The sequence below is a fragment of the Lissotriton helveticus genome, chromosome 10, assembly GCF_964261635.1.
Source record: "Lissotriton helveticus chromosome 10, aLisHel1.1, whole genome shotgun sequence".
Lineage (NCBI taxonomy): Eukaryota > Metazoa > Chordata > Amphibia > Caudata > Salamandridae > Lissotriton > Lissotriton helveticus.
This window is the reverse complement of record NC_136071.1, coordinates 206,304,360-206,327,437: the sequence shown is the minus strand read 5'-3', so window position 1 is coordinate 206,327,437 and position 23,078 is coordinate 206,304,360. Positions and strand designations below refer to the sequence as shown.

The following is a 23,078-nucleotide window of genomic DNA, read 5'->3' as shown; positions in this document are numbered from 1 at the left end:
AACTCTCACAACAAAATACATAAATTAAATAAATAAACAATGAGGGCGACTAAAAATATGTGCACTGGCTGCAGAATTGGATGAGCAGGTCAAGAACAGCCACAATCCAATGTAATGGAGCGCTTCAACAGACAATATCTAATTTTGCAGTTGCACCACCAATTTTTACACTAATGTACACCAGTGTACTGTAACATAAGCAGAAGCCAGAAGGACAATGTCAGGGTCTCCATTTTCGAAGTAGACCAGAGGAACCAACACATTGTTATCGTTTTGGTTTATTAAAATTTTTCGATATGCTAGACAGCAGCCACACTTTTCTACAACATAACTTTCACACATTGGCATTGCCAATAGCTCTAGCTAAACACTTAAAAGTTCCCAAAGGCGAGACCTATTGGCTATGCCAATGCTTGTTAGTCTCAGATAGTGGCCTGGCTGGAGGGTTTCTAGTGAGAGACTATCCAATTTACAGACGGAGTGGAAGATGTCCTGTACAACAAACCACGGTACTGGTTTTCTTTGAGTACATACACAGGGCTGGAGTTCAGGAAGCAGTTGGGTGATACTAATGTCAAGGCATCAGTGTTGTGCATACAGTTATACAAGAAGAACAAGCATTTATGCGCCCAGACAAAGCCAGTGGGCACTACAATAAGAATAATGAGCCCTATAGACAAAGCGCCTGTTGAACTTAAAGAGTACTTCTGTACGGTGCTTAAACACTCGTATTTAGTTTTACAGAGGCACAGAGGGCTGCCGGTGGAAGAAGAAAACATGAAGAGGTTGTAATGTGGTTTGCAGGTTTGATTGCTTGTAGCAGATCCTCTCAGAAATATTGCTTCCTCAAGCGAGCCAGAAATGGAGATATCGAAAAACTGGGAGCAATGGCGGGTAAAAGAGGGTTGTGGAAAGTTGAGCAAAAAAGTTGTATTCTTTTTTTTAAAAGAAGCATTGGAATTTCCTCAGGATTACATGAATTTACAGGGGCCTCTAAACCTCTATTAAAACGAAAACCTATTAGATCAGCATCAAATATTTTCATTTTATTGTTAAGGTCAATACAATCAATACTCGTATGTTAAAAGAGCCATCCAGTGAAATCTATCACAATAGGTCTCAAAACCCCGAACAGACATCAAACAATGGATCATTACATAACTCTTACTGTTAGTCTTTGTTAGGGAAGGAGGTCTGGGTATAAATAACTGTTTTTCCCTACACTGGATGGCCCCTTTAAAATAGTGGTCAGCGGGATGATGATTTTGACTCCATATTGCGAGTCTTCAACATTGTCAGAGGACACAATTACATACCATCAATAACTGAAATTTGTATATTTTTATGCCGATTCACATATATTCTTATAGTTGTGAGCATAGAATAATGGACACAACTTGCTCCGTTTATGCCAGACGGCTATCCAAACGATACTGGTCAGGCATAAATGCTTTACTCCTGTGCAATTTTCCACCATTACGGCAAAGAATTAAGAAGCAGTATACACCGTGCAAAGGTTGGTAAATGGGTGGGTCAAGGTGTGGTTTGACTGGTAAGTTAAGGATCGGTCACAAAAGAATGAATTGGTGGCCCTTCACAAACTACTAACCAACCCTTCAAAATCCTGGAAGCAATTGAAGTTTTACTGTAGAAAAAAAGCAAGAGTAATTTCCCCTTCAGGGTGTGAAGGTGACTGGATTATCTCCAACCACATAACTTGGTGTGTGGTGTGCAGGGGAAAGTAATTATTCGGAGGGAGGGGTGTTCCATGTGGAATGGGGAGTCCATGTGGAATGGGGAGTCCATGTGGAAGGGGGCGGGGCAGAAAAGAAAAAGTGCATTTGTGAACAGAGATGGATTCTTGTCCATGGTGCATAATTGTTCATAATGCATAATTACATGCTGAGTAACCAGACCTAAAAAAAAAACACGATTCACTCAGTTGTGGTTTCTTGGAAAGCTGCATCTTTCATAAGTAGGATTTCCACTGCTGAATTTTGTGAATTGGGGAAATTGTATATCTACACATGTGCGGAACAGTACTTCTACAAAGGTAGATTTACAATTGGCTTTAGGGTTGTGGACCTGCATTTTGAAATATTAATATGGGCTTTTTTCACGACTTTATTAACGCTACCCCCAAAAGCATGAAGATTTAAAAATATGTTACTTACCAAATATTACTGTGCTTTGTTTGATCGGCTACGAGAAGTCTGTCCTGGAAGCTAGTCACCAGCTCTGGGGCAGTCCATCGAAGAGGGAAAATTCTCTTTTCGTCGGTTTCGAGATAGTCCTCCTGAAGCAACGAGAAAAAAACAGAGAGCATGACGATGAGACTGTTACTGAATGAAAATACACCAGGTACGTTTCAATCTCCAGTCTTTCTTTTAATCTTTGAACCACTACCCGCTTCTATGATAATTCTCCTTTCAGTTTTAAGTCCAGCTGTGCAGAATATCATTGCAAATACAGAAAATACCAGAATCTTAGAAAAACATCTCCAATAGAACAAGACCGGCCACAACCATGACGCTCGCCTGAGAGGCTATGTGAAAACTGAGAGGATCTGAGCAGATGACTCCAATTAGGTTTCTAATAGCCAGAGACTGTAGCATACTTGCAAATACAACTTAACGATTTCTCCATATAAAGCCATTATTTAAACTGAAAAAAGGAATCTTGCTTAAGTGACTATTGAAAAAAAGAATCACATTACACAGATAAGACTTGTACACCTTTTCCTCAACTCAAGAACGGACCCGAAAGGTTACCTCTTTGGGAACCATCTCAAAGAACACCCCCGCTACCTCTCCCAACATCCCTGTCACCCGGGTGACCACCCCCCTCCAGGCCATTACGGACAGTGTTTCCAGTCCTGAACACTTTTGTTTAGTAGCTTAAAATATTCTGGGTGGTGTAGTGTTTCTTTTCTTCCAATAAACTAAATAGACTAACGCAAATGAAATCAATCAGTTGCCTTAAAGTGAGGTGGTTATCCTATTAACCCCCCCCAAAAAAAATAACTCCTCCCTTAGCTCGATAGTTTATTCGATATCAATGAGGCTCAACGAAGTCTGTGCTTTATATGTGCACAGGCGTTTTTCAGCCACGTATACGAACCTCAAATTGTTGTTCTATTTAGGACTTTGAAAGAAAGGAATCTGGTTTTCATGGCTAATAACGCTGCTGTAAAAAAAACAAAAAAAAAAAAAAAAACGCAAGAGTGCCTCTTCTCACCGCACTAAAGCAGAGCGCAGACAAACAGTGGAATAAAAGTGCTTTTGTAGGTTTAAAAAATAAAAAACAGCTTCTTCCCAATTCAATTTTACAGTGAATTAAAGAACGAGCTTCTTTCCAACATACCTTGTATCTGCAGAAGCCGATTCCATAATCTCCCACTTTCACCGTTAAATCCGACGTGAGGAAGCAGTTGCGCAGGGCTAAATCACTGAAAAGGAAGAGGTGCGAAAGATGAGGAAACGGGGAAAGCGATCCTTCAAAGAGGCTCTTAAATCGATATGGCGGCTTATGTCACCGCTTTCTGCTAATGGATGTTAACCCGTTCATCATCCGAATACTCAGAAGCTCCTTGTGAAACGCACTTGGAGGGCTAAATGCTGGCACCAGCAAACGCAGGGAGCAACCTTTGAGAGTTCAAACAAGGGTACCCTCAATTATTTATGTCTTCCTATGTTACATATCTAGGCAAGAATCCTATGCACCTTATTTACAATAGACACCCAGAACATAACATAGGAAGCAGCCCCTTACTTCATGTCTCAAGGACAGTGTGCCTTACTACGATAAAAATCCCAAAAACATAACCTAGAATTCAGGTGTTGAAATAATTCTTACATCACATTTCGAGGCGGGCACCCTGTGTCTTAGGAAAATCCACATCCAGAAAATAGAACATACAGAGCAAGTGATGAATTAAACCAGAATGTTTTGAGGGGAGCAACTTATATGCCCTAGAATACACACCAAGGAAATACTAATTGTGTAATTGCAATTATATAGCGCTTACCACCCTTGACGAGGTGTTGAAGCGCTTTTTCGGCGAGTGGCATGCTACTAAGGAACCCAAAAAGGATTATTGGCGAATTAATATAGTGAAATATGACATTAATTTGAGCGGTGGACAGGTTAGTCAGTTATTTGGATCGAAACGGATTGCAGAGGGGCCGAAAAGCGCTTCAACACTTCATCAGGGGTAGCAAGCGCTACATACATGCAAAGCCTTCCCTCTTCTATCCCTCCACTATCCTTTTCAATCCAAATTACAGACCAACATGTCCACCGCTCAAATTAATAGCATGTAAAGCATCCAATGGGCCTTAGTAAAACACCCATTCAGAAATTAAAACAAAGTAGGTGTTCAAATACATCAATGTTTCTTTTAAATCGTTTTTATTAGCATTTGATTGTAAAATACAGTACACATATATCAGCTATCACAGGAATTAAACATCATGCCGGTGGCACGCCATGGCGACAGTTATAGCCACGTCCCAGTGTACATCCTATCTCCTATCTGTCAGTTCAGTAGGCTACATCGCCGATGTGGGAAGCTAAATGGGTATAAAGCACGTGTCCATGAGAGATGGTCTGTGCTCTGTACTGAAGATCGGGCGTGAGTTCTCGCTAGCCCTGTGGGCGACTTGTTGCTATCCTAGCAAATAACGACTAGAACTCTTCAAAATTGGGGAGTAGAACTGGGGTACACTGTCTATGATAGCATCGCAGAATTGGGGCTTGCAGATTAAAACATCCGATTGAACTTCTGGTTGGTAGGGGGTCTCAGACCGGGAGTGGTATATGAATCGTATGCCCCAGGCTACTATCTCCGACCCATTAAGTGCCTATTCTATGGACAGACTGCAGTGGAGAGCCACGGCGTGCACATTCACCGCGGGGGAGCAAGCACTCCGGGACAGTGGTACCTCCGCCGCCTCCTGTTTAAAGGAGTGCAATAAGATGGCCCATGCCATAGATATGGGGTGCTTGCGGCTACCCTTAAGCTCTTCAGAACATAACACCTCCTCTTCCACAGTGACCCATTTGGTGACCGCCCCCCCGCCAGGCCGCTATCGGGGGTCCCCCTGGTGCCCTCCAGTGCATTGCTATGCAGCATTTATAAAGAAGCAGCAAATAAATCAATATTTCAAGCCCACATCCCTAGGTGCCTTAGAACACGCCTTGGAAATACTCCAGATTCATATTTCAAGGCCATCATTCGAAAGGCCTTAGTAAAATACACAACAAAATAAACTTACAAAACAAGCACTGAAATAATCCTTACTTTAATATTTTACAGCAGGCCGTCGATGAGCCTTAATGATACACAAGAAAAGCTAAACTTGTCTTTATCCACACACTATTTCCATTTCACACAGAGCTGTACTGACCCTGTTTTTTGCATAATGAATATGCTTATTTTGTTCTGTAAACTTTTTTAAGCCCAACCATATTGGCCATTCACAAAATGACACTGCTCAGGTACTTTAATCAGTATAAGCATTTCATTATACAAAGTTATGCACCAAAATCAAACATTGAAATGTAACTCCCAAGCACAAAAGAAAGACCAAAACACACGCCACGCAGTCCATCAATTAAAAACAAATTCCCTGATGTACAACAAAGTCCTAGTAACAAAGAGGATAGCAAATGTGTCTGCGATTCCTTCTTTCACGGCAAACAGTGGACGGCTAAAATGTGACGACACGTTTCGGTTAAATTCTTCAGAGATAACCATTCCACTTTTTCTAAGACCATATGATATAGTTCAACTATTAAGTAAGGAGAAATCCTGAAACATACACGGTGACAGACGGGTTCAATACAGCAACAAATACCACTCTCCATGGAGTAAAATGAAGAAACACAAAATAGAGTCAATACCACATTCACATTGCAAATACACAGTACTGTCAGTAAATCATTGTTCTCAATTCAAAATTAACACATGGAATCAAATGGGGCATTGTGGAAGTTCTGATGGACAACTTTGACCAGCCATCCTTTAGATTACTTTATGCACTGAAAAGAAGAGAATCTAATTTGACCTTGAATTATAGTTCAGCGGTGGGACGCGGCTAGCGGGCCAAAATGGCGGCCGCCTAATTTTGGTGATCCATGCACTTTCTGTAGCATTCGGTGTCATCCGCCTTTGGCGTGCCGAGGTTGAGTGAGATCGGGGCAATAAGTGTCCCCCTCACACTGCAGATCCATACACGAGAGAGGAGGGCAGCACTGCTGGCCCACAGGCCCTGGTGCCGTGAGAGAGACTGACCTCCATCTCTCTGTTCCTAGGCCCGGGAAGGCCGACTCGCACTGCTGCGCCAGCCCTGGGGTCTGCTGCCCGTCAGGACCCAGCTAAGTGACGGCTGATGTTGGATGGGGTTTACCCTCAGGCCAGAAGAACCACTGACCTAGAGATCCACTAACGCCATTGCTGGGCGGGCCGGGCCTGACGGCAAGCCACAACTAATGGCAGCTTGAGGCAGTGAGTGGCGGTAGTTGTGGTGGAGGTAACCTTATAAAGGGAAACAATCGCTGCCCCGCTGATACTGCTACACCTCAGAACAGCACCTGACACACAATACCACACACTCAATTGACATGCCTTAATGCAGCACCCCGCCTTGCATGAGTTGAACAAGAACACTCACCTGACCCAAGGGGACAGCAAGAGCCTAAAGGACGTGTTACTAAAACACATCACATGGACAGACACAAGTTAGACCTCACCCTGCAAGCCATTGAGGAAAGTTGCTCTGCTTTAGAGCAAAAAGTAGACACAGAGGTACATGATATGGGCATCCTGCATGAGAACAAACCTAAATATTGTAAACAACGAAGGAGTGACTGAAGTGCAAAAGAAAAGTGACAAACGTGATAGTTTAAAGATTCCGCTGTGTGCCGCACGCGTGATCAATACTCACACGCGTATAGTGTACCCAGCGGAGCAGTCTCAATGTCCCTAAGGGGGCCCAAGCAACTGTCTTCAACTGGAAGAAAGTCAGGGCGCTTGCTGGTCACCCTATAGTGGGTGGAGGGGAAGAACCTTAATTCTTAGAAGGACCCTCACTCACCACTAGTTGGTGACATGCTTCATCATCGGGTCCCCGCTGGGGTGACCGAATGCCTCCCCAGCGTGCTACGACACCTGATTACAGCGGAGCAGGATGTGGTGGGTGCAACAGTGCCCAAATTAGGAAGTGGCTAATTGTGATAGTGCAAAAGTGTATTAACAATTAAAAAATGCAAAGGTTGTGCCTTTAGAAATTTTTTTAATAATGGCCAGCCCGCATTGGTTAAAAACAAAGTGAGCGGACTCCCAAGGTTCTTAATTAAGGAACCGGAATCCTAGATCAGAAGTAAAATTTGGTCGACATGTTTCAGCTGTTTATGTTGCGTATAGCTCAGCTTTCTTCAGGACCAATATCAAAAGTCCTCCGGTGGTGTGCGCGCGCTAAGGCGCACCCTCCCGTGAGGCTCTAAGTGTGAAAAAATTATATACAGTGCCAGGAGACGGAAAAAATTCCATCAACACCACACTACACGCTCTGGTAGGGGTGTGTTGAAATTGGGAACTTCCTAAGGGAACAGATTGTGCCCCTTCGGAAACGACAGCGTGGGGTGACTTCACGCGGCGTTTTTTTCTACGCCCGCGGCACCCCTCCGTGTACCTACACGAACAGCGGCTGTCTCCTGGAAATAACAAACATAAATAGTCTGGAAAAGTACGGACCAACAGTAGTACACTTCTTCAAACCGTTCACCTACAAACCATGGAGCAGCCCTAGATCCTATTGGACCTCTCAAATTGGGTGCAACATCTTGAGGACAGAGGTGAAGATGTGGAAGGGAGGGCACAGTTCAATAATCTGCATATTGTTCGCCTGCCGGAGAGACTTGAATGGCGAGAGTCCATAAAGTACATTGACACCTGGCTCCATAAGGAGGTCTCCCCTCCGGACCTCTCACCTTTCTTCGCGTTGGTGTGTGCTCACAGGCTTCCTGTCCCGATACTACTCCTAAAAGTGCAACCAGGCCAATAACGGCACGCATCCTCAACATCAGACAGAGATACATTGTTGCAAGAAGCATGAGCTGGTTTCAGATAGAGAATGCTAACGTGATGATATTCCCAGACTACACCTTAGCGTTACAACATAAACGTTCCTCATTACTCCAAGTTAAGAAGAAGCTGAGAGAAATGGGTCTCCAGTATGCGCTTCTATACCCGCAAAACTCAGGGTCATGGCTAAGCAATGTTCACACTTTCTTTGAACCAGAAGATGCTTGGGACTGGACAAAGCAATATCAGTCTTGATGTCGCAGGCATGATGATGCAGAATGCTCGCTGTGCACCACTGAAACCCGAACCTGACGAAGCAATGGGGCATTATCGACCAGACGACACAGTGGCAAAGACATCCGGCATATTCCTGTAGAATATAGAGAGGCCCTTGAGGCAACTGCATCTATCACCGGCATCGTTGCTCCCCAGCTACCTTGTCTGGAGTTTTTCCTCCTTATTATTGCATGGACACCAATAGACTTTCCTATGGTCACCTCACAAATGGCTGATGACCTAATATGATCCCTGATGCAATGGAGAATTGTAGTTTTAGCTATCGACCTGCAATCCCGTGACACTGTGACTATTCGGGTTGTGTGAAAGATGGGGGGGATGCTCTGTTTCATCCAGCAACATTTCCTGCAGGGAGCCTGGACCCGAAGAGCCCTTGGGGTTGCTGCGATTGGAGGAAGTTGATTTATGGAATGTAGCTGTGACCCCCACAGGTCCACGGTAAGGCATTTGACAAACTGGCAGAATTGCCCACGGACTACTCCTACAGGTAGCTGTCCCTCTTCCACAGTCCTCCTTACCCACTACAGGCACATTGAAGAGTGTGTATGTATCACTGCTTGTTGCAGTTTTGAAGTCTCATGAACGGATAGTTGGGGTAGTCTACCCGGAGGGGGGTGGGTTGGGGCCTTTTGTTTGGTTTTCTACGTTCTGTTATATATGTACCTCACACAATTATTGGCTATGGGCAGCGACTGCGTGTGTGGGGGTCAGGGTTTGGGGAGGTAAAAAAGTTAGAACTCCTGGCCCTCAAACATATATCGAGATCATTTTCAGACAGACGTATGGCACGATACAAGCTAATTACTTGGAATATTAGAGGCCTCAAGGCGCCCATGAAGCCTGACAAAGTCCACTCTTCATTGATCCCCTGGGAAGCACAGATAATGTTCCTAGGGGGGCGCTAGAGGGCGCACTAGCAGTATGGCCGCACCGATGTGAGGCTCCTGCAGCCTGGATATCAAATCCTTTATTTATCCTCCCTTTCCGCCACCTTTGCTCATCCTGACCTCTCCTAAGTGGGTGGACTGCAGGCAAGCAGCCTCGGCGAAAGTTTCAGCGCTCTGCGACTTGCGGAATTGCAGTTAGGTCGCCTGGCCCTTCCGACCTGAGCCGAGATCGACATATGCTGAAAGACCTGGTGGGACCGGCAACCTACGTGAGACCGCGGCGCACCACGAGGCGACCAGGCCCAGGATGTGCGCTCCGGCGTAGCAGCTTTCGGACAGCGCCGAACTCAAGTAAGACCCCCCGAGCTGTCCAGGAGAGACCTGCGGCGCTGCCGCCACCGAGACTGCACGCCTCTCCCCCTTGACTGCGGCTGCCCCTGCCGACGCCGAGGCACTGTGCACAGCGGGAGTCGGGCGGCCCGAGGGAGGTGGCGGCCATGCTTTGTGGACATTGCTGCGTGGTACTGCCGTGTGTTTCCGGCTGACTATCCTGCTTTTTGGCCGCTGACACTAGGCACTGCCCGCTCTTCACCCGGCCGCTACATAAGAGGCCAGGGACCTTGGCTGCTAGACCACCCTCCCTTCTCTCCCGCACTGGGGCCAATTCACTGCACACCCCGGAGTAGCTGGTGAACATCCTACAGACAGGCCCTTGGCTTAAGTGGACGGCGTCCTTCTGTGGTGTACGTGGCTGTTCGTCGCCCCCCCTCCTCCTGCAACTAGTATTGAGCGACTTACCAACTGCTGGGCACTCGCTGCTGCCCCTTCTTATCTTGAGAGCCGCGACCTGATGAGCCGTGGACCTCTGATGTACCGGCTGGGACCGGAGAGATCCCCCGCCTTTCCGCGACATTTTGACGGCCTCAGGAGACGCTATCTCCCCATTCTCCCCTGCGGGCGCCCTGAGAGCTGTTTGCTGATACCTGGCAGGGACTTACCTCACACGTCTAGATTATTGCGGATCACTGTTGCCTCCTGGGCTAGGGGAACTAATAAGAAGGGTAGCGACCCTTTACTTCATTCAGCCTACTTCCGCTTCTACTACTTGTGCTGAGGCTACTCTCCTAATTTAGATTATTGACTGTGTGCTCGCCATTGTCACCTGATTATTCTGGCTCCTCCCTCGCCTCACCATATCTAGAAAAAAGGGGACTGCTTGGAGTGAGACTCTCACTATTGAATACGGACTCCAGCCCAATTTGCGACAACCGAGTACACCGCAATTTACCATCTGCATCAAGTCCCTACAAGAGGCCTGCCATGGGCAAACCCGATAACCGGCAACCCAAACTGTCGTTTGAATCCGCCGCCTCCAAAAAAGGATTACGAAGCTCACAGGAGGCAGGAGGCTCGCAAACCACCATGGCGACGGAGACTGACCCCGGCCCCGCTTTGTCCGAGCTACAACAGATGATGCAAGAAATGCGGCAGGGGTTCGCCACTATAGTGGACAAAGTCGACAGGATGTCCTCGAGAATGGACGCCATGGTTCAAAAACTGGATGTTCACGAAGAGCGCATCACTGCCACTGAACAACGCATATCCGAGAATGATGACACAACGGCCGCCCACACGACGCAACTTGCGAGAATGGACAATGTCCTCAGGGTCATAGCTGCTAAGAATGAAGAGTTGGAAGCCCAACGCCGTTGCAATAACATCCGCGTTATCGGTGTACCGGAGTCGACCAACACGGGACGCATGGAGGACTATGTGGAGAAGATACTTGTTGCGGCGATTGGCCCTGAGGCGTTCTCCAAGCAATTTATTGTTGAGAGGGCGCACCGTTCGTTGGGGCCGAGGCCCAGTCCTGGAGCCCCGCCACGACCCATCATTGCGAGACTCCTGAATTATCGAAATCGTGATGCAGCGTTGAGGGCGGCACGCGCCAACCACGCGCTTGCATGTGAGGGGGTCAGCTTCTCCATTTATCCGGATTTCACCCCTATGGTACAAGAACAGCGTCATAAATTCCTCGACGTCAAGAAGAAGCTCCGAGCACTACAAGTAGACTATGCACTGCTGTACCCAGCTAAACTGAGGGTGACACATCAAGCTAAACAGCACTTCTTTACAAACCCGCAGCAGGTAGAAGACTTCATGAAGAAACTAAAACGAGAACGTGCCGGGAACGGGCGCAATGGTGAGGACAGACAAGAAGATTTCCACTCGACGAATGAAGATGAGTAGTATTGGACACTGCGTGCCTGTATGCTGTTCTGTTCCATGAATGTCCGTCTCGGGTCCCCTGGTGGGACCTACGTGCTGGACGTCTCACTTGCTGGCTGGAGGTCACCGGACGAGCACTGGACTATGGTGGTAAAGTATTCCAGGCACCCCCCCCCCACTACCTAGACTACGCCCAATGTGGCCGATCCAAACGATGGGCGAGGTGTGGGGGGTGGCTATGTGCGCGACTAGGTTGCACCCCGAAGGGAATACCCCACTTTACTTGTTGATAATGATGAAAATGTTTGATGGTGTTGGGATTGTTAAGGGTGGGGGGTGGGATGAGGCTACTGGCAAGTTGGGGCTGCTTCAGTGGGAGGGGGGTGGTGACACGCTGGTTGGAGCGAAATGGACCCTCTGTACTAAATTCCTGTGCTATTTTGGACTCCTTATTGCTATATTTGCAGTTTACTGTTGGCAGGGCGTGCTCCGGCACTTTTGGACTGCGGCAACTAATGTATGCGTTACTTTCGCCTTGAAAGCTGAAATGACTTGCTTTTTTATAGCTATTCAGATACGCTGTGAGGCGTGGTGATAATGGCTGGGTGGGAGGTTGTATCTTGCACAGTGTCATATCGTACTCATCGCACTGCATGTCATAGTATTTTCTGAGGTACTGCGATGTGGGAGGGAGGAAGGGTGGTACCTTGCTCAGGTATTGGTGGGATATGTCGAACTGAATGTACTTGTTTTTTTCGCTGTTTCTATAGCCAGAGTACTGGGGTTGTTACAGGGGGGGAACTGGGGATTGTTTGGTTACAATGTTACGTACTAAGGTTATTCACGAAACCTACCGACGAGTTGCTAAAGCTTGATACGACAGAATATTTTGTGCGAGAAGGTCTTCTCGCAGTGCAGGTTACACAAGAAAGCGACAGGCTATCTCTAGACACCGGCATGCATACCATGCTGCGCTTACGAGTGGTTGATCACTCGACATCGGCTACTGCTTTTCTGGGAGATGGGCTATACACCACTCACGGGGGACACTAACCTGAATATTTTAACGTGGAATGTGAGAGGTCTTGGCGATCCCAGGAAGCGACGGCAGGTTCTAGCGTACCTTGATCGCCATTCCATACACATAGCCTTCCTGCAGGAAACCCACTTCAGGATGCAACCAACTCATACTTTTGCTAATAGATGGGCGATACACACTGCTTTCTCATCTTTCTCTACATACGCCAGGGGCACGGCAATCTTGGTAAAAAGAGGCACACCCTTTGTCATGGCCGGATCCAAGGGAGACTCTCAGGGACGATACTGCATGATGTGGGGTAGACTAGGGCATATAGCGGTCACATTGGTATGCTGCTACGACCCCAACATTGATGACCCGGGGTTCTTTGCTGAGCTATGGGCGGCAATTGTAGGGACAGGACCACAGCACCTCATTTGGGGCGGGGACTTTAATACCACACTAGATCCTACACTGGACAGGTCACACCCGGCCCCACAACACTACACTAGAGCGAGAGCGGAACTGCATGCTGTGGTTACGGACCACAATTTAGTGGACGCCTGAAGCCACATTTTACAGCACAAGCGCGCTCCTGGGCCAGACTCGACTATGTATTTTTAACACCGCAGCTTTACACCTCACTTACTCGGGCACACCACCTCCCAAGAACATATTCAGATCCCTCCCCCGTGAGACTCACACTGCGCTCAACGGACCTAGGCCCCCCCACAACTGCTTGGCGGATGCAACCCACAGTGTTGCTAGACGTCACCTTCCCGGAGGAATTTCGAGAGGAATGTTTCGATTTTTTCAGGAGGAATAAATATTCCGTCAGAGATGTTGAAACTATTTGGGACGCATTTAAAGTGACGTTAAGAGGGATTTGCATTGCTAAGGGAGCTGGGATGTTAAAGGCGATTGTTGCTCGACTAACGTCCTTAGAAAAGGAGCTTAAGAGCCTGGAAACATTATTGGCCACTACCCCCACTGACCCCGTTCTCCTGAAGATACGAGAAAAAGTCACCGAATATACTGCTGAGGCCACTAGGGAATCGAAATTTAGAGGCAAGTACTGGACCGCCCGCCGATATGGTGAAGGCGAGCGACCTGGGAAGGCCTTGGCTTCCACGATTAAACTGACACGCGCACCCAATGTTGTAATAGAACTTGAAGACCCAGACGGTGTTATGCTTCGAGACACTACTCAAATCCTTAACTCCTTTGTGTCGCATTCCGACACGCTATATACTTCCTCTAGAATGGGAGAACTTTGAGTGCAAGATTACCTAGCCGACGTCTCCCTGGGCTGGCTTAGCAATGCCCAGAGGGCCTTTCTTAGTGTACCCTTTGAATTGGATGAAGTGAGGGAAGCAATTATGAGTATGAGATCTGGAAAAGCCACAGGATTAGACGGAATCCCAATAGAATTTTATAAAACCTACATTGACTTTATGGCCCCAGTGTTGCGTGAGGTTTATGAGGACGCTCTGGAGGTGGGACATCTGCCGCCTTCCATGAGGGTTGCACTTATTACATCATTACTCAAACCCGGTAAACCTGCAAACAAGTGTGACTCTTACCGTCCGCTCTCATTGCTAAATTGTGATGTTAAGGTACTTGCCAAACTAATTGCTAACCGTATCAGCCTTCTGCTCCCTACTCTGATATTACCTGATCAATCCGGATTTGTGCCTGGCAGGGCCACCTCGCATAACTTGCGGACTTTTTTCTCAGTCCTCAACTCAGTGCATGAAGGCCAAGCAATGGCGGCTGTCTTCCTGGATGCCACTAAGGCGTTCGATTCCCTTGAATGGGACTATGTGTTTCGAGTCTTGGAGAGGATGGGCTTTCCGGCGATTTTCATCTCCTGGATCAGGCTCCTTTACGAGCGCCCAATGGCCAGGGTACTTATTAATGGTAAACTATCTGAGGCATTCCCCATCACCAGAGGGACCAGACAGGGATGCCCCTTTTCGCCTCTCCTTTTTGCGATAGCTACGGAACCCTTAGCCGCCAAGCTGAGACAACATCATAAAGATAGTGCACTACGTTGTTTTCAACGGCAAATACTGATATCGATGTATGCCGATGACATCACTTTATATATACGCGACCCGTGCGACAACCTAAACCCTATTCTTAGAGAATTCATACAATTCGGTAGACTTTCTGGTGTCCAAATTAATTGGGGCAAATCTTGCATATTTCCGCTTACGCCTTCCACAACACGCTTTGACTTGGACTACCCAATTGCCTGGTGTGACGGTGATTTTAAATACTTAGGGACACACATCGAAAAGGATAGGGATGAACTACTGCGTGCCAACTATGGCACTACTATGAACCGCATTATTGACAATGTTACACGTTGGATTACCTTGCCACTTTCTATGGCAGGTAGAACGTCATTGATCAAAATGGTAATCCTCCCACAACTACTTTACCTTTTTTTGAATATTCCGTTCTACCCTGGCAGGTCCTTTTTCCAGCAGCTCCGTTCAGAGCTCATTAAACTTGTGTGGGGCGGGAAATCCCCTCGCTTAAGGTGGGATACCCTAACTCGGCCCTATGCTCAGGGCGGCTTTGGTGTACCGGATTTTGAACTATATTATCAGGCAGCTCAAGCCCATTATGCCTATTTCTGGGTGCATCAACCTAGATGTATGCCTCAACTTGCAGCTGAGCACTGGCTAGCCCATCCTATCCCAATAGAAGGTGCAATCTACGCTGTGGTACCCGGCAGAGATAAAACGCCCACAACTGTACTAAGCACGGTTACCGCATGGTCCCGACTGGCTGCGAGACTTGAAGTGGCGTTGATCTATGCCCCGTTACTGCCTTTGGCCTACCACCCAGACATGCCCCTACTACAGGAAGCGGGATTCCGCAAGTTGCTCCACAGGATTCACGTGATAACCTGGGGGGACCTCTATCACAATGGTACATTTCGCTCCATGGAACATTTGTATGAAGGTATACAACCAACCCCACTTGACATTTTTTTGTACATTAGGCTCCGTCAAGGACTTAAAGCACTCACACCTGACTTTCCAAATGAACCTCTGGCCTTAGTTCCTTTACAGCTTATACTCCAAAATGATAACCCTAGCAAGTTGGTATCAACGATATATCGGACAGTGCACACACACATAGATTATCCTCCGGTGGCAGCAAAACTGAAATGGGATTTAGAACTAGACAGACCCCTCACTGACAAGCAATGGGCTTTTTGCCTCCAGCAAACAGAACGCATCTCAGCTAGCAGTAGACATAGAATTATACACTACAAATTCTTACATCGCCTATATTACACTCCAGCCCGGTTGTGTAGACTTCGACTCCGCACTGCTGACAACTGTGATAGATGCCATGACCCGGGAGCTGACTTTTTACACCTTGCGTGGACCTGCAATGCAGTCCAACGCTACTGGGTTCAGGTGCTGGCTGCGCTGGCTCAATGATCTAATTTATTGCCAAGAACAGTTAGACACGTACTCTGAGATGTTGCCGACGGCTTCACGGCCCTGTGATATTTGGGCCCCGTTACGTGGCTACCTATCTAGGGAGAGTACTGGAGCCGGAGAGAGATCGCCGGTCTAGTGCCCCCCCTTACCGTCACATCTGGACACTTCCCACCTTATGGCCTGCCGAGAGGTACCTGCATGCTATCCGAGGTATCATGGGGGCCGCTTCTTACAGGCTCTTTAGGATGTGGACAATGGTCTTACAGGCGGAAACTAAACCTTCCTATTATAGCGCCTTTCTGTCAGGACTTATGTGGAACTTTTTTTATATCTCAACACATTGCTACTGTGCTGCCTCGTCTTGCATGGGATGTCTTTCAAGGGTTCGAGGCCGTTCTAGGATACAATATATGATTGAATGCACTATCTAAATGCCTAATGTTATATCGAGATATTGTGATGTATGTACCGGTGATCAGCAGCTATTCACATATATTGTATATAATGCCTGAAATGTGTAACTGTAATGCACTCTATGGTGAAGGTTGTCGATGAAACACCCAAAATAAAGTCTAAAAAATAAATAAATAAATAAATAAATAAGAAAAAAAGATAATGTTCCTACAGGAGACCCACCTCACACTTACAGAAGGGGCCAAATAGCATCGCCGCTGGTGGGGCAGGTGTAGTCACAATTTTCCGCATTTGCCAAGGGGCGGCATGATCTAAGTGAGGGCGGGTGTCGGGTTAACTGTTGAAAACACTCGGGTAGACCCTGATGGTAGATATGTTTTTTTTACAGTAAGCTCGATGGGTTGCCACTGGCATTAGGTAGCACCTATGCCTCAAATACGAATACTGACCAAACCAAATTCTAGATAGGCCCCACCAAAGCACTGGCACTGGCATGGAGTGCCATGGACACTGGGAGGGGACTTCAACAGTTTACCTGATACAGCGATGGGCAGGTCTGTGCTGCCACTGCCGCATGCTTTCGCCCATCCCTACATGGCACTATCAAACTAGGATGCTTGACAATTTCCCTTTTCAACATGGCATGGAAGCACACATCGAACAGTTCTTCACGGAGAATTAAAATAGGGCTACCTCACCGTCAACTGAGTAGGAAGTCTTCAAGGTAGGTATCTGTCAGAGGGTTGCCGGCCCCCAGGGTACCTCTCAGAATTACTAAAGCAACACGCATACGGCAAGACACATCTATGGTGCCTTGATCATGCTACATATCTTGTTAAAACACACAGGGCGACAAGGCAGGCAGACTACTAGCAAAGAATGCTTTAGCATTAAGAGTACTACGCAAATTTCCCATAGTGCACAAATGGAGCGAGCTCACTGAACAACTGCATGCCCTCATTAAAAATGACAATAAACCTTGCTGCGAGCCTAGCAAACAGCACATACACTAAGGCCATACACCAATAACACGATGCGTCCTCACTAGACGTAGCCTTGATTGCACGCACGGGCAGGCACGACTAAAGCCTCTGCAGTACAATTAGCTGATATAGGTAGCATGGATGGGCAGCAGGCTAGGTCTAGGAAAAACGGACAGCCCGCTCTCCTGGTCTACAGAGAAGCTTTCAAAAGATCTCCAATTGAGACCTTTCATCTCATACCACTCCTCGCGTCTACCGCCCCATAGATGTTAACTCATCTGGTAACACATAACTGCTACTTCTTTATAGAAGTGAGGCCAGACAAAGTGTTCATTCATTGTTTTGTTTTTTTCCAGAGTTGGGATGATGGGTTGGTTTCACTGTTTACAGCACGTTCTACAGTTAAATGTTACCAGCATTATGAAGAAACAATGCAAAACTAACTGAATGCGCTTTTCGGAAAAGGTGCTGCACAAATGTGAATTAAAAAAAAAATTATTGTTCAGCAACAAGAGATGTCCTCAAGTTGAGGCTGGATTCGTTTTTGTACCACAATTTTAAAAGGAGCGTTGGCGAGTCTCCCAGGATGATTAAAGGTCTGTGCTAGGACTGTGTTTTTCTGTCTAAACCATTTCTGAGACTTTAAGAAAATAATTACTAAAACCTAGCGTACTTGATAGTAGTGTGTGGTTAGTTATTGCTTCTATGCAATTTTATAATGCATGAGTAAATTTAGAGTACCCCATAAACTGGTTGCATTTGATAGAATTCGATTGAAAACTAAGCCGCTCGGAACTGGCTTAATATGACGTTTGCAAGATACAGTGGATACTAATTGATTGGATCGCATCCAGTCCTAAAAGGATTATGTTACTTACCCTGTAAGCATCTATTCATACCCTGTGGTGCTGCAGATTCATATGCTATGCATAAACCTGCCATTTACTGTTGGGCCCGTACTCTGCAAGTTGTTTTTCCCTTGAGGAAGTTTGATGATGGCGCTGTGCGTTTTGTTTCTCCTCCCCCTCGGGCATTGCGCATGTCGAACACTTTGTTCCTTAGAAAGTTTGTTTTTCCCTTGCCATGAATAGAGTGAGGCTATAGTCTGCTTAGTAAGCGTTTGTTATTAGACATGCTGTGTCTGTAGGTATTTTGTCACCATCTAATACCTGTCGGGCAGTTGGGAGGGTGCATATGAATCTTCTGCACCACACACTACAAATAGATGTTTACAGGGTAAGTAATATAACCCATTTGTAGCATGTTTTGGCTGCAGATACACATGCTATGCATAGACTTTAAATAAGTACCCCTCCACGTGGGGGCTTTAGGCATGAGATGGTGAGGTACTTTGAAATAATGTTTGAAGGACAGTTTGTCCAACTAAAGCTGGTCGTCTTGATTGAACATCCACACAATAATGCTTTGTTAAAGAGTGTGGGTTTAGCCATGCTGCTGCTTAGCAAATATCATTTAGAGGCGAGGCCCCCTTTTTTTTCTTGTTGAATGAGCTCTTGGCACAGATGCTAATGTTCTTTTTGCTTTTGCAGAACATATTTGGATCCATATAACAATCAATCTTGCTCTAACTGTTTTGGATATAGTGTTTCCTTTTGTTGGATGTGAAAAAGAAACAGTTGTTTTGTTTTTCTGAAGGGTTCAGGACGTTCCACGTAGTACATAAGTGCCCTTTCAACGTCTAGTGTATGTAAAGAAAGTTCTGCGACAATTTTGGGTTTTGGAAAGAAAACAGGTAACTCCAAGGTTTGATTTAAAAGGAAAGGAGAAATGACATTGGGTAAAAAGTTTGGGTTGGTACGTAAACACACTTTGTCAGAGAACACTTTGAAGTAAGGCTCTTCGGTTGTGAGTGCATATAGCTTGCTGCGCCTTCATAAGGATGTTATCACTACAAGGAAAGCTACTTTACATGTTAAGAATTGCAGTTAGCAGTTATGTATTGGCTCAAATGGTGCCCCACATTAGCCGTGCAAGGACAATGTTTAAATTCCATGCTGGTACTGGAGGTGTACGTGGTGGAATGATTTTTCCATGAAGGCTTTTACTACAAGAATGTAGAAAAGTGACTGGTGTTACCTGTTTTGTAAATAAGCTGCAATAGCCGCAAAATGTAAGCGTATTGAGGTGAATGCTAACTGACTAGTAACAGGTAACATATTAGTTGTTGTTTTTTTGGGGAGAGAAGGATTAATATGCTATGTTGTACAGTAATGCACAAAACGCTTCCATTTTGCTGCATAGCAAGCCCTTTTGGTAGGTCATCTTGCTTCTTTGAGAATAGTCATAAATCCGTCAGGTAGATTGAGGTATCCAAATTCTATGACCTCAGGTGCAAAATTGCAAGATTGAGCTGGTAATACTTGGGATGTTCACCCTGCCCTTGCTTTGTTTGAGAACATTTGGATAATTGAATAGCTTATCGTGAGGTTGTAGGGAGAGCTCCAATAGTGATGTGTACCCTGGCTGACGAGCCCATGTGGGTACGATCAGAATTAGAGTAATTAAAGTGTGTCTTAGTTTCCTGACCACAGAAGATATGAGTGGGAGCGGAGGAGAGAGGCATACTCAAATATCCCTGATCAGTTCATCCATAGAGCATTGCCGCAGATTGTGGGTGTGGAGGTCTGGAAGCGAAGTTTTGGCATTTTGCATTTTCTTTTATTACGAACAAGTCTATAGTGGGGGTTCCCCAATGTTGGAAGTATGTTTGTAACAGTGTGCTATGTATTTCCCACTCGTGAATCTACCTGTGCATTCTGCCTATGAGATCCGCAAATGTGTTTGCCTCCCCTGGTATGTATTGGGCAAGGAGGTTGATGTTGTTACTCTTCGCCCATTTCCATAAATTTTGTGCCAATCGGGATAATTGAATGGAATGGGTTCCCCCAGTTTCTGAATATAATACATTGCAGTCATATTGTATGTGCGTGGAAGAATGGTCTTCCCTGCTATTTTGTGAGGAACGCTTTGAGAGCCACTCGAAAAGCCAGTAGTTCTAATGTGTAGAACCTGTTGTTGTTCTGTTGAGTGTCCCTGAACCACGTTGCCCTTCATATAAGCTCCCGTCCCAGAAGTGATGCATCGGATGCGACTGTTATGTGCGGGATTGGATCCTTGAAGGCTCTCCTTGCTACTATGTTTGAAGTGTTCCACCACAAAAGAGCCTGATGAACCTTGGGCGAAACCAACACTAGATCTTCCATGTTCCCTCCCACTTGTGACATTGAGATGCTATACAATCCTGAAGGCGTCTCATGTGTAGGCGAGCATGAGGCACTATTGCTATGCAAGATGCCATCATTCCTAGCAGACGCATTATTGTTTTGACTTGCTGGCGATGATGTGGCTGAAAAAGATCCAGTTGGTTTTGGAGATTGAGGTAAGCTGTCCCTAATATGGTACAGAGTATGGACCCAGTCTTGAATTTGGGATGGTTGGAGATGTGATTTTGTCACATTGATTGAGGAAACCCAATTGAGGGAATAGATTTATTGTCTTCAGGGTGTCTGATAGACATTTGTTTTGTCTGGACTCTGGATCAGCTAATCGTTGAGGTAGGGAAACACATGAATGTTTTCTATTCTTAGTTTTACACTTACTACTGCTAGTCACTTTGTAATGACCCCAAGGGCTGTTGTTACTCCAAAGGGAAGTACTTTGAATTGATAATGACGTCCATTTACCTCAAACCTCAGGAATTTTCTGTGTGCTGGATGGATTGGAATGTGAAGTAAGCATCCTTCAGGTCTAGTGCAGTCATGAAGTTGCCTTTTTGAAGTAAAGGTATCGCATCTTGTAATGTGACCATGTGAACATGTTCAGATAGTATGTAGCAACTGGGGGGCCTCAGATCCAGAATGGGTCTCAGGGTTCCATCTTGCTTTGGTATTAGAAAAGAAGGAAAATGCTACTTACCAGTATGCATCTGTTCTTGGCATGTAGAGCTGCAGAGTTACACACCTGCATAGATCACCACCTAGTGTTGGGCCCGGATGTTTGCAGTTTGTTTTTGTCCTGAAAAGTTCTTTGGAAGTCACGAGATAGGGGACTCCTCCTTTAGACCACATTGCGCATGGGCATCGGCTCCATCCTCATGATTGTTTTTCGCCATTAGGGAAATTATGGAGCTTTGCAAGAAAAGGAAGGATGTCCATGTAAGCTGTAACTAATTAAGATAATACTGGAACAGACAAGGGTAGCCAGGGAGGCGGGTGGGCGTGTGTAACTCTGCAGCTCTACATGCCAAGAACAGATGCATACTGGTAAGTAGCATTTTCCATTCGAGGCATATGAGCTGCAGATTACACTCTGTACATAGATTGTATAGCAGTACCCACTCTTAGCGGCGACCACCCCTATCTGTTGCAGTAGTTTGAAATAATGTTTTGAGAACAGCCTGGCCCACATTAGCTTGTTCTTTGGTTTGCACATCTACACAATAGTGTATTGTGAATGTGTGTGGTGTAGACCATGTAGCTGCTCTGCAGATGTCATCTAGGGGAATGTTCCCTAAAAATGCCATTGAAGCCCCTATTTTCTTTGTAGAGTGGGCTTTAGGAGGAACAGATAACATACGTTTAGCTTTGTGGTAACAAATCTACATGCATTTGACACTCCATCTAGCTATCACAGATTCTGAAATGGGATTACCCTTATGTGGTGGTGAGAAAGACACAAAAAGTTGTTTGGTCTTACGAAAGGGTTGTGTTCTATCGATGTAGTATAGCAATGCTCTTTTGACATCTAGGGTATGAAGAGCTCTTTCTACTACTGTCTGTGGCTGCGAGAAGAAAACGGGCAGTTCCACAGATTGATTGAGGTGGAAGGGAGAAATGACTCTGGGCAGGAATTTGGGATTAGTACGGAGAACGACCTTACTATGATGCATTTACAAGAAGGGTTCTTGAATGGTTAGTGCTTGTAGTTCACTAACTCTTCGCAGAGAAGTAATAGCTACTAGGAACGCAACCTTCCATGTTAAAAATTGTAGTTCACATTTATGTAAGAGTTCGAAGGGAGGTACCATTAGCCGTGTGAGAACAATGTTTAAATTCCACACAGGTGAAGTTGGTACTCTGGGAGGAATTATTCTCTTAAGGCCTTCCATAAAGGCTTTAATAGCAGGCACTCTAGATAGATACTGTCTGTTTTGCAGATATGTTGCTATTGCAGCAAGATGCAGTCTAATAGACGTATAGGCTGAGTTACATCTTTGGAGGTGCAGTAAGTATCCTATGATGTGTTGAATAGACACGTCTAGGGGATTAATATTGTCGTTGTGACAATATATTACAAAGCGTTAACACTTAGCTGCATAACATGCTCTAGTGGTTGGACGTCTAGCTTCTTTTATGACATTCATGCAGTCTGGAGGAAGGTTAAGATATCCAAATTCTAAGACCTCAGGAGCCAAATCGCTAAGTTGAGCTGAGCTGGGTCCGGGTGCCTGATCCCTCCATGGTTCTGTGTTAAAAGGTGTGGAGACAGGTAAAATTTTTGGTGCAGTACTACAGACAGTTGTAGCAGTGTGGTGTACCTCGGCTGTCTGGCCCACGTTGGAGCGACTAGGATGAGGGTCAGAGAATGCTGCTGTAGTTTGCGTACTACTAGTGGCATGAGTGGAAGAGGTGGAAAAGCGTACGCAAATCTGTTCGACCAGTTCATCCATATCGCATT

The 23,078-nt window shown here is 45.9% G+C and overlaps 1 protein-coding gene across 1 annotated transcript in view; it reads right to left on the bottom strand.

The window, feature by feature from the left end:
- The window catches only part of LMTK2 (lemur tyrosine kinase 2), a 250,906-nt gene that overhangs the window by 57,185 nt on the left and 170,643 nt on the right, over positions 1–23,078 (bottom strand). The window contains exons 8-9 of the mRNA XM_078665164.1: positions 3,364–3,448; positions 2,175–2,296 (exon numbers count right to left, since the gene is read on the bottom strand). Coding sequence (XP_078521290.1) covers positions 2,175–2,296; positions 3,364–3,448 — 207 coding nt within the window. The remainder of the gene's footprint in view (positions 1–2,174; positions 2,297–3,363; positions 3,449–23,078) is intronic.